This window comes from Chelmon rostratus, chromosome 18, assembly GCF_017976325.1.
Source record: "Chelmon rostratus isolate fCheRos1 chromosome 18, fCheRos1.pri, whole genome shotgun sequence".
Lineage (NCBI taxonomy): Eukaryota > Metazoa > Chordata > Actinopteri > Chaetodontiformes > Chaetodontidae > Chelmon > Chelmon rostratus.
Window position 1 is genome coordinate 4,554,221 of NC_055675.1, and position 11,636 is coordinate 4,565,856.

General features: G+C 44.4%; 1 protein-coding gene across 1 annotated transcript; it reads left to right on the top strand.

Moving 5' to 3' along the window:
* The first annotated feature begins 1,339 nt into the window (after positions 1–1,339).
* On the top strand, positions 1,340–3,874 carry LOC121622387 (trace amine-associated receptor 1-like). Its single transcript, XM_041959347.1, has 3 exons — positions 1,340–1,426; positions 2,484–2,566; positions 2,971–3,874. Exons 1-3 carry the CDS (start codon positions 1,340–1,342, stop codon positions 3,872–3,874), a joined length of 1,074 nt encoding a protein of 357 aa, XP_041815281.1.
* The last annotated feature ends 7,762 nt before the right edge of the window (positions 3,875–11,636 follow it).

The following is an 11,636-nucleotide window of genomic DNA, read 5'->3' on the forward strand; positions in this document are numbered from 1 at the left end:
TCAGTTCATCCCTGGGACACTGCGCTCATCTTCACCCTGATAAATATAAGAGTACAGCAAAATCAAAAACACACAATATCACAGACAGACAAATAACACATCTGTCAGAGTGTAGCTTGTCACAGCATCAGATTATTGTATTTCTGGATAAGAAAAATAACCTCATCATGATAACTGACCAGAGTAAACAGCAGGCGGCTGAAAAGAGGCCCCGCTTCCTCCCGAGCACCTCGACGCTGTAGATGTTGACGCAGTGAAAAGGGTCCCCTGAGTAGCTCAAAGCAGTGAGGGAGGCTTCACTACCAGGGATGCAGCCTCACAGTCCTGGTTCATCTGTGGAGGCCCTCCGGGGGCACAGCTGGAGATTCAGGCTGTTGCCTTCAGATAGTAACCATGTGATCAATAACTGTAGGTTAATTTGTTGTGTTTGGTCATTTAAAAGACATTCATTGTGTCACTATTTCCAGGATGATAATGATGATAATCATCATCATCATAAGCACAATAATAATATTAAGAAGAACTACAAGAGAACATGCTCTAACATTATAACGTTACTGTAAGAACAATGAGGGTAATAAAACGTTAAGTTTATGCATTGTTCTTTGAGGAAAACCAGTATAAAGTCTAAATTTAACTTGACTGAAATCGCACGCTAAAATGAGGGTTATAATTATGCGTCGCTGTATGTGATTTTATCTGAATCTACACAGACAGTGACAGTAATTAACGGCGACATTATCTGCACCGACGTGCACCAAGACAGTAACATTATGCAACGGCATTAATGCCGATATAGCGCTCGTCATATAGCGTAACAGCGTAAAGAAGCTAGCTAGCTCGTCGTCAAAATCAAATAAGCGTAAAATAAGTTCGCCAGCAGCAGCAGCTCACCTCTTTATGTCGGCGGATGAAACCTGAGAGCGGCAGAAGCGCCCCGGGACACTTGAAGCGGCTTCAGACGTGAACACCGCGGCCGGCTCCCGTTCCCGGGTTTATTTTCGTACTGGCCGGAAACCGGCAGGGATTGGCCTCGGGGAAAGATGGAAATGGCGAGCCGCGATTGGCCGGGGGAAAAGATGGAAACGAGGCACCGCGATTGGCCGTCGGCTGAAAGATGGAAATGGGGAGCCGCGATTGGCCGGGGGAAAAGATGGAAACGAGGCACCGCGATTGGCCGTCGGCCGAAAGATGGAAATGGGGAGCCGCGATTGGCCGGGGGAAAAGATGGAAATGAGGCGCCGCGATTGGCCGTCGGCCGAAAGATGGAAATGGGGGCCCGCGATTGGCCGGGGGGAAAGATGGAAATGGCGAGCCGCGATTGGCCGTCCGGCGAAAGATGGAAATGGCGATGCGCGATTGGCCCGCGAAAGATGGAAACGGGGAGAGGCGATTGGAGGAGGGGAGCCAGTCTCTCGGTCCCCGGGTAGCGCCAGTGCTGCTATTGGGTTCACTCTACACATGTCACAGAAAGAGTGATTTTGGTTGCATTTTTTCCTCCTTGAGAGCGATCATTGTTTATTAGTGTAATTTGTGTTTTCCTCTGTCAGAGTGACTTTAATTTGATACTTTGTCATTAAAGATTGTTTATTTGTATTTTGTCTCCTGAGTCGTGCATTTGGGTTCAAGTCCTAGTTTGGTGGTGACACCAACAAAAAGCGAGCACGAAGACTGATTTATTTACGAAAAGGAAAAAGGGCTTTACAGGCAAACAAAGGGCGCAGAGGTAGTTTCACAAATACAAGAAAAGACGCTGAAGATTTCAAAATGCTAACTAAGGACGCTTGGTAATCAAAATACAAAAACAGACACACGATAATCAGGACTGGTAGCAGGACGGGATACTATTAGCACAAGACAATCTGGCACAGGACAAAGGGAGACGCAGACTATATATACATGAGGTGACAATGAACAGGTGGAGACTATCAGGGCGGGACAGACAATCAGACAGGCGGGACACATCAGGAAGTCAGGGTCTGAAACAAGAGGAGAGTTAGTGTTTCACAATAAGACAGGAAGTGCACGACAAGACCTGACACTGTGAACAGAAACATCAGACACAACAGGACATGACAGCAGCTACTAAAATTACTCAGCATGACACTGCTACCACTACAAAATTACCTGACATGAACCTGTCAGAGTGGGCCCATTCTCAAATCTAAAATAGAAAAGACTTAGGGTTAAAATTTTTTTGGTGAGGAAACTTTTAGTTTCATGTCCTTGGAAAAAAATCTTAGTCTCTCTATTTAGATGATAAATCAGATATGAGCAGTTCTGATACAATGAAAGGACTCACAAAAAGGATTTAAGAAGTTATTTTAGTCATTATTTTCTCCCTGTGCAGTTTTTCAACGGGTTCTCCGGCTTCCTTCCACAGTCCAAAATCATGCTGAGGTTAATTGATAACTCTAAATTGTCCGTAGGTATGAATGAGTGGTGTGCGTGGTTGTTTGTCTGTATATGTAGCCCTGTGGTAGGCTGGCGACCTGCCCAGGATAGGCCCCAGCCCCCCCTGCAAGGATTCAGCAGTGGATGGTACACTGCTGTACACTGCTGTACAGTACAGTACAGCTCTGACATCTACTGTAAACATGATGAAAAGTCCCACATCTGATTGGACAAATACAGACGGTGCTTCATATGGAAATGAGACAGGTGTTGATAAAAATCATAACTGTGCCAACAGTCATGGAGATCATCCATCACATCCATGACAGATGCATTTAAAAGGTATGACAAAAACTGAAAAACTTTATTTTCAGCTAGACAACGATTATTGTAGTGTTGTAACATGCAGGGCAGAAATTTTTTCAAATAAACATAATTTTTTCTGCTTTTAAATATTGTTAATTTTTAATGGAAAACTGATTTGCAGGAACCCAGAAACATGGCACCAGAAGTCACTGCTGAACACACTTATGTTGGCTTACATCCCTGTTATGAAATACATAATGTTTCTTATAGGAGGACAAGCACACCTTCCACAGTATGTGTTTTATTGTATGTTTTCCTCGGCTCATTGGCTGCTGTCACAATATGTGGAAACCTTCTTGTAATAATCTCCATCATTTACTTCAAACAGCTCCACACTCCTACAAACTCTCTCATCCTTTCCTTGGCAGTAGCTGACCTGCTTGTTGGGCTTGTAGTTTTTCCTTTCAACATGGAGTTCTCTCTAAGTTCATGTGTTTTCTCTGAAAATGTGTTTTGCAAAATACGAGAGAGCTTTGATGTAGCACTGTGCACAGCTTCCATTTTGAATTTGTGTTGTATTTCTATTGACAGATATTATGCAGTGTGCCACCCTCTGACATATAGAACGAAGATAAATGTTCATGTTGTTGTCATCATGATCGTGGTGAGCTGGAGTGTTTCAATTCTAGTTGCATTTGGCTTCATAATTGCAGGAATAAAACTTGAAAAATGCAAACAAAATTGTTTTATTGAAGCTCTGCTTGCAAACATTTTAGGACCCATTTTCTCATTTTACCTCCCAGTGATTTTAATGCTCTGTATCTACCTGAAGATTTTCCTTGTTGCACAGAGGCAGGTACGCAGCATCCAGGGAACAAAGTCTGGAGCCACTGCCAGTAAGATGGAGAGAAAAGCCACGACAACTCTGGCAACTGTTATGGGAGTGTTTCTGATGTGCTGGACTCCTTTCTTTCTCTGTTTTTCCTTTCAGCTTTTGAATCACGTGTCAGAGTCATTTGCTACGATTGAAAGTCTTAACTGGCTTGCACTCTCAAACTCAATGCTCAACCCATTTATTTATGCTTTCTTTTACAGCTGGTTCAGATCAGCTTTCAGATTGATCATATCTAGAAAAATATTTCAAGGTGATTTTTCCAACTCAAAATTGCTTTGATCTATTGTTTGGAGTGCAGATGAGTCAGTACTGATCACATGTGGAATAATAAAGATTAAGCATGTCATTAGACTCTGCAACCTGTACTGTTTGTGTCATATTTTAAATTTTTTAATTGATGCTAACACAGACTGATGTCAAACATAATGAACTGTTAATGCCAGGGGTGTCCAAACCCATACACATACAGAAAAATATACCAAGGACCGGGCCACTAACGAGAGGGGGGTACACAGCCTCACTTCTAATGCATAAATGTTGGTAAAATTAATCAAATACAGGTCAGTTATGTTTCATAATTGGACTTGTTTGAAGAAAAAAAAATCCATCACCGCTCTCCATTTACAGAATTTATTATCAAAAAGGATGGCAAGCCAGTTTCTCAGTGACAGCCTCAGATTGCTTCTTGGCATGGTGATACCCCTTCATAGTCCTGTATGAATGGAGAGACAAGAATAGAAAAGGAATGTGGCTATTTTAAGATTGTAAAGCAAATAAATCATTGGGCTTGTTATCACATAAACTAATGTTTTGTTTTGTTTTTTCAAAATTGTCATCAACTTAAATAATCAACTTAAATTGACTGAATTTATTAAGTAATTAGGCTTTTTAACACATGAAAATCATGTGTACATTTTTAAATCGCCTGTCATGGGAAGAGTGTTCAACTTAGTGGGAGGAGTGATGCTGAGCTTTGGTCTGGCAGTTCAGGAGTCAGTTTGGTGGCTGAGATGCAAAGAACATTGCAGAGATGGCTGTCGGTCTTTCTGGTTCTGCTTTTGGTTAGAGTTAACAGAGAGATTGTCTGCTCACATATGTATGTCGATGCCGAACAGACTCATCATGCATTTTGTGTGACGTCTCAGCAGAGGAAACCTTTCCTTTTTCAAGCTCCAGTAGAAGTCAGGTCAGAGAGAAGCTGATGTTGATTCTTCAGAGAATCATCACACTGCGGTTCGATGAGTTCTAACTGCAATCTTTCTTCCACTTCATCTGCATTGATAATAAACGGAGCTGCAAACAGCGTGATTTCCTTCTCAATTACAGAAAAATCTTAAAAACACTCACTGAATTCTGTAATTAGAGATGTGATCACAGACACATATTTTTCCGTTTTGTCAGAGAGCTTGGCATTTGGAAAAGCACGTTTGATTTCGGACAGCGTGGGAAAATGCGCTACACTGAAGTTACGCAGTTGTGACTCGAAAAACAGCTTTATGCAGAATGTTGTGGTACGAGCTGCTCTTTGCCTTGTAGGTTCGTGTTCAGTTTGTTGAGATGATCAGTGGGATCAACTAAAAAGCCAGGTCTGCCAACCACCTAGCTCATCGAATGGCCTTCCCTTCTCTTTCAAAAACTTGTCAGTATTTGATCTCAGAGAAAAAAAACGGCCGCAGCGCGGAGCCACAAGCTTGCCAGCGCACATCAAAATGTTAGAGCACGTCCCCGTATTCAGCATCGACATCAGATCGAAAAGTTTAAAATTCTCTGTGTTAGAGCCCTCATCACGAACTATGTTGTCAGTTTTAATAACAGTGTTCATCACACTGTCTTGGCACAGAAGGCTTCTTGGTGGATGATGCAGTGCATTTTAACAGCCTCAGATCCGCTTTCTTGCACCTTGGTGCATACCATAGAAGCTATTCCTTTGCGCTCGCCCTTCATTGCTGGAGCCCCATTCATTGAAACTCTACACAGCTTGTCCCACTGAAGTCCCATCTGGGCAATTGCATCTGACACAGCTTCAAAAAATAAATTAAGACAACTTTATTAATCCCCAGTTGGGGAAATTCGGTTGTTACAGCAGCAGGCAATGGCAGTTGGAAAAAAAGCAACAGACATAGAGAAATACAAGAAACAAAAGACAAAATAAAAGCGGACTATATATATGTACAATTATACAAGGGGCATTATGTCAGAAAAAAAGTGTCTAAATATATATATATATATATATATAAATCTATATTGCTGCAAAGAAGTGTTAGAAAAATTGCCACAACAATATACAGCCAAGAATTCTGTTGAATTTTACAGACTATACACAGATTGCACATGGAATGGAGAAAGTGACGACAGCATTAATATTGCACAAAAATAAATATGAATGTTACAGTCGAATACTATTATGTATTGATATGTACAGTGCTCAATGAGAGCATGACTGCAAAAAACAGTCCAAGTATGAAAAACAGTGCCAAGTTAAGCGTAGCTGGAGTTGAACACTCTGACAGCTGTTGAAATGAAGGACCTTTGATAGCGTTCCTTCTCTCAGAGTGGATCCAGCAGTCTGTTACTGAAGGAGCTGCTGAGGGCGCCCACCGTGTCATGCAGAGGGTGGGAGGGGTTGTCAATGATGGATGTCAGCTTGGCTAACATCCTCTTTTCACCTACAACCTCTGTGGTGTCCAGAGGGCTGTCCAGGACAGAGACAGCTCTCCTGTCCAGTTTTTTCAGTCTCTTTCTGTCCCTCTCAGAGTTTTCACAGCCCCAGCAGACCACTGCGGAAAAGACTGCAGATGCAACCACAGAGTCAGAAAAAGTCCTCAGTAATGTACTACATACTCCAAAGGACCTCAGTCTTCTCAGTAGATGGAGACAACTTTAGCCCTTCCTATACAGGGCATCAGTGTTAATGGACCGGTCCCGTTTATTGTTGAGGGGGACACACAGGTATTTGTACTCCTCCATGATTCTGGATGCACACCGGTGTAGTCAGTGGTGCTTTCCTGTAGAAGTCTATCACCATCTCCTTCGTCTTTCTGGCATTTATGTGCAGGTGGTTTAGCCCAACCAGTTGACAAAGTTAGTAATGACTTCCCTTTATTCCAAATCGTTCCCCTGTGATACACATCCAACGATGGCTGCATCATCGGAGAACTTCTGGAGGTGGCAAATGGTTGTGTTGTGTCTGAAGTCCGATGTGCAGAGGGTGAAGAGGAAAGGAGAGAGCACAGCACCCTGCGGAGCCCCGGTGCTGCAAACTGCCACATCCGACACACAGTTGCAAAGCCTCGCATACTGTGGTCTGTTGGTGAGGTTGTCGATGGTCCATGCAGCCAGGTGACAGTCTACTCCGGCTCCTTCCAGCTTCCCCCCCCAGCAGTGATGGCTGGATTGTGTTGAAAGTACTGGAGAAGTCAAAAAACGTGATCCTCACTGTGCTCCCAGTGCTCTCCTGGAAGGAAAGAGAGCGATGGAGAAGGTAGATGATGCCAACTTCCACACCAATGCCTGGACGATATGCAAATTGTAGGAGGTCCAGCTTGCTGCTCACCAGGTCACGGAGGTGATTCAGTATCATCCTCTCCAGAGTCTTCATCAGTTGGGAAGTGAAGGCTACCGGCCTGAAGTGGTTAGGCTCCCTGGGATGCACAGTCTTTTACACTGGAACCCTGCAGGAGGCCACAGGGCAGGAACTGCAGCCTGAAGCTCATGTTGAATATGTGCTGAATGACCCCACAGAGCTGATCTGCACAGTCCCTGAGCAGTCTAGAGCCGATGCCATCAGGGGCAGTAGCCTTCCCCACCTGATCTGCTGTTATGGAGAGGCTGAGTGGGGGACAGGGGGGTGGCTCCTGTTGGGTGAGGTGGGGGGCTGGGTCCTTAGACTGTGATGTGGATTGGAGGGGGGGTGACGTGGTGTGAGGACGGAGCTGCTGGTGTCAGGAATGCACTAGGGGGAGGAATGGGGTGCTGAGAGGTAACACCGTCTGGTCTGGGTTCTGGTGGTTGGGGGAGGAAATGGGTCTTCAGATTCTGGCCCCCTGCCATTGTCACTGCTGTGGTGTGAGATAGTTTTCAGGCCCCTCCAAACCTCTCTGGCACTATTCCCCAGCAGGCACTCCTCCAGCTTCCTCCTATGGCTCTCCTTGCCTCTCCTGATCTCCCTTTTCAGCTTGTAGGGTAGTGAGAGCTTCGTAATGACAACCAGGACGCTATCTCTTCAGTATGAACATTTACTGATTAAAAGTTGCAGTACAACAATAAACAAAGACGTGGCGGCCATGTTGCATCTCATCAAAGTTGTCTTAAAAAAAACTATATAAAACTAGCAGGAAGAAAACACACAGCTTACCCTGTTTCACTTCAAAATAAAAGCATTTCCTGTCAAATCAATTCCAGCAAATAATGAACCAGGAAATAGTGTTAAGAAGACTTAACTGCGTAATTCTTACTATCACTGCAAATGATAAATAGCAGGTTTTTAACTTAAAGTATATATATTTATCTCTCAAATAGCTGATTTTAAAGTAAACATTAATTCAACATAAAATCAATTATTTATATGTTTTTAACCAAACATTTCACAACATCCCCCCCCCCCCCCCGATGAACAACTGTTCATCACTAATCAGTTCATATTTAACCAATCTCCAAAGGATATATCAACTGGACAGGTCTCCTCAACAAACTGCCCATAGGAGTACGGACAGTACAGGAACGTATGAGTCCATCTCTCCCAGGAAACAACTCAGTTATCCTGCCCATCTTCCATGTTTGCCTGGGAGTGTTGTCCTCTCCGATCAGAATGACATCTCCCACTTTCAGCGTAGTGGGTGTGGGCAGCTGGCACTTGTGCGCTGACTTTAAGTCCATCAGGTAGTCTTTCCGCCAGCTACTCCAAAAGCTGGTCAACAGTCTCTGTCGGTATCTCCATCTCCGGCTCATGTCCTCTCTGCTCGCAGTGGCGGCCTGAGATGGTGGTAACAAAGTCTTTGGTGGTAGAGATGTAAGTCTTTTCCCAACCAGGAAATGAGCAGGTGTGAGTGGCTGAGGCTCTGATGAGTCACTATTCACATAGGAGAGAGGCCTGGAGTTCAGTACGGCCTCCACCTCTGCAAGCATGGTTGTCAGCTCCTCGAAGTTTAATGAGGCCTTCCCTAGGACTTTCTTCAGGCATGTTTTAACAGATCTTACTAGTCTTTCCCAGAAGCCCCCCCACCAAGCAGCTCGTTCGGCAATGAACTTCCAAGTGATTCCCTTGTCTGTGAAGAACTCTGCAAGCTCTGATCCTTTGAATGAACTCCATAAGTCTTTGAGATCTTGGTCTGCTCTTTTAAATGTCTTTGCATTGTCTGAGTAAATAACTTTACACAGTCCTCGCCTTGCAATAAATCTCTTTAAGGCTAAGAGAAAGTTTTCAGTTGACTGATCTGAGACTAACTCTAAATGTACTGCCCGAGTGACAGCACACGTGAAAAGTGCAATGTATGCCTTTTTAGGCTGACCACTGGATTTGACATACAAGGGCCCTGCAAAATCTACCCCTGTTACTTCAAAGGGTGGGGACTCTGTGACTCTGTCTCTGGGTAACGGAGCCGTAACTTGCTGGGCTGGTTTCACTTTCAGCTTCCTGCAAATGTGACACTGTGACACAACCCGCTTGACTAGCTGTCTCCCTCTTAAAACCCCAAATCTCTCTCTCATTTGGACAAGAGTGTCCCTGACCCCAGAATGCATCACTCTCTCATGGCATGACTGAACCAGTAGCTCTGAATATCTGTGTTTTGTAGGTAGAACCCAGGGGTGTTGTTCCCTATAACTAAAATCAGAGTGTTGTAGCCTGCCTCCTACACAAATGAGGTGGTCTTCATCTAAAAAAGGCTTCAAATCTTTGATTTTTGAATCTTTCCTAATGTTTTGTCCAGATTTTAACTGACAGATTTCTTGGCTGAAACACTGCTCCTGAGTCATCTTAACCCAATACACTTCTGCTGCACTGAGCTCCTCAGTTGTCAGTTCTCCCTGAACCCTTTGACTTGAGCGTGCATTAACTATAAATCTTTTCACCCATGCAGTTATTCTCAACACTGGTTTTAACCTGCTATACTTCTCTAGATCTAGTAGTGGTTCTGCTGGTTCTGTGCTGGTTAGCTGCACTACTGCTTGGAACTTAGACCTGAGCTCAGCATTAACTTCATCTGCAACACCTGCAACACAGTCCTGATTGACAGTCTCAGCTTCATCAGCTGCTGACAGTGAAATGGGTCCCTTCCACCACAACTGGTTGTGTATGATGTTCTTGACACTCTGTCCTCTGGAAGGTAGGTCAGCAGGATTGGTCTTGCCGCTGCAATGTGACCAAAGTTCTGGGTCAGTAAGACCTTGTATCTCAGTCACTCTGTTAGCCACAAATGGCTTCCACTTTTGTGCTGTGCTGCGTATCCAGTGAAAAACTATCATAGAATCTGTCCACATGTTGAGCTGATTCCTTTCCATGTTCAGTGGCTTGAGAAGATTGTTTCCTAACCTTGCTCCAATCAGTGCTCCCATGAGCTCCAGGCGAGGTAGCGTCATTTTCTTTAAAGGGGCCACCTTTGACTTGGATGCAACAAGGCTGGTTACAACTTCTCCTTCTTTGTTCTCTCCTTGCAGGTAAGCTACAGCACTGTATGCCTTTTCGCTTGCATCGCAGAAGACGTGCAGTTTGCTTGTCCGTGAGTTTTGTTGAGTTTCCACTTGGTACCACCTTGGAATGGCCAGCAGGTGGAGCTGGGGCAGCTCTCCACACCACTGATCCCATTTTTCAGCCAAATCTGGAGGCAACTCTTCATCCCAACAAATTCCCCTCTCCCATAGCTCTTGGAACAGGCATTTCACCCGAATAGTAAATGGAGTAAGGAAACCAATAGGGTCAAAGATGCGAGCTGATGTCTTTAATACACTTCTCTTTGTGTTCTTTCTCTCCTTTAAAATGTCCAACAGTCCCGTTAAGTCAAAAACAAAATCATCTCTTTCTGATTTCCACACTAAGCCCAGCACCTTCAGTACATTTCCACAGGTGTCAGTCTCTGTTGTGTGTTCCAATCCGCTTTCTGTCCATTTGGCTCTCAGTTCTGGTGAGTTTGTCACCCACTTGCACAAGTCCATGCTGGCATGAGAAAGGATCTCCTTTGCTGTTGTGGTGACTGAGAGAGCTTCATTCACATTACACAAACTGGAGATGAAATCATCCACGTAGAGTGACTCTCTCAGTGCCGTCACTGTAGTCGGGTGTTCATTTTCATACTGCTTGATGTGCTCTCTTATTGTTGCAGCTAACAGGAATGGGCTGGGAGAGACACCAAAAACCACTCTGTTCATTCTCATAACTCGCAGCTCATTTTTGCAGTCTTTGGTTGGAGGTCCATGGAGCCACAAGAACCTCACAGCATCCTTATCCTTTTCTGCAACAGCTATCTGCAGAAAAGCCTTGGTGATGTCTGCAGTGAAGGCAATCTGGTGGAGTCTGAACTTGATTAGCACGTCCAGCAGGTTTGGGTTAAGGTTTGGTCCAACCAGCAAACAGTCATTCAGTGAGGGAGAACCCTCCTCGTGTGATGATGCATCAAAAACTACTCTCAGTTTAGTTGTCACCTTATCCTCTCTGAGAACAGCATGATGTGGCATGTAATATTTCACAGCCTTGGGTTGCTCTGCTGCTGAAAGGCTTTCTGACACATCCTCGCAGATGCCTTGCTGCAAGTAATCCTGTATGACATCATTGTACCTTGTGTACAGCGTAGCATCCATTCGTAGCCTCCTCTTTAGGCCTTCAAGGCGTCCCTTTGCTACTCTGAAGTTGTCTGGTAGATCTGGTTTGTCAGGTCGCCATGGTAACTCAATTTGGTAACCGCCATCCTTGTACATTAAAGTCTGTTCAAAGCTCTGAAGAGCCTCTGTTTCATCTGGGCTCTGGGTTTTCGTGTTAACGATGCCCAGTGACTCCACCTCCCAAAAGGCGTGTAGCTGTTTTGAGATCTGAGCGTCCTCTTCCAGACTT

Bases quoted from the DNA above. Each gene is read 5' to 3' on its own strand.
- LOC121622387 (XM_041959347.1), top strand. From the start codon at position 1,340: ATGGAAATGGCGATGCGCGATTGGCCCGCGAAAGATGGAAACGGGGAG. The intron at 1,427-2,483 runs GTAGCGCCAGTG...GCCCTGTGGTAG, and splicing joins GCCAGTCTCTCGGTCCCCGG to GCTGGCGACCTGCCCAGGAT. The intron at 2,567-2,970 runs GTACAGTACAGC...TGTTTCTTATAG, and splicing joins CTGCTGTACACTGCTGTACA to GAGGACAAGCACACCTTCCA.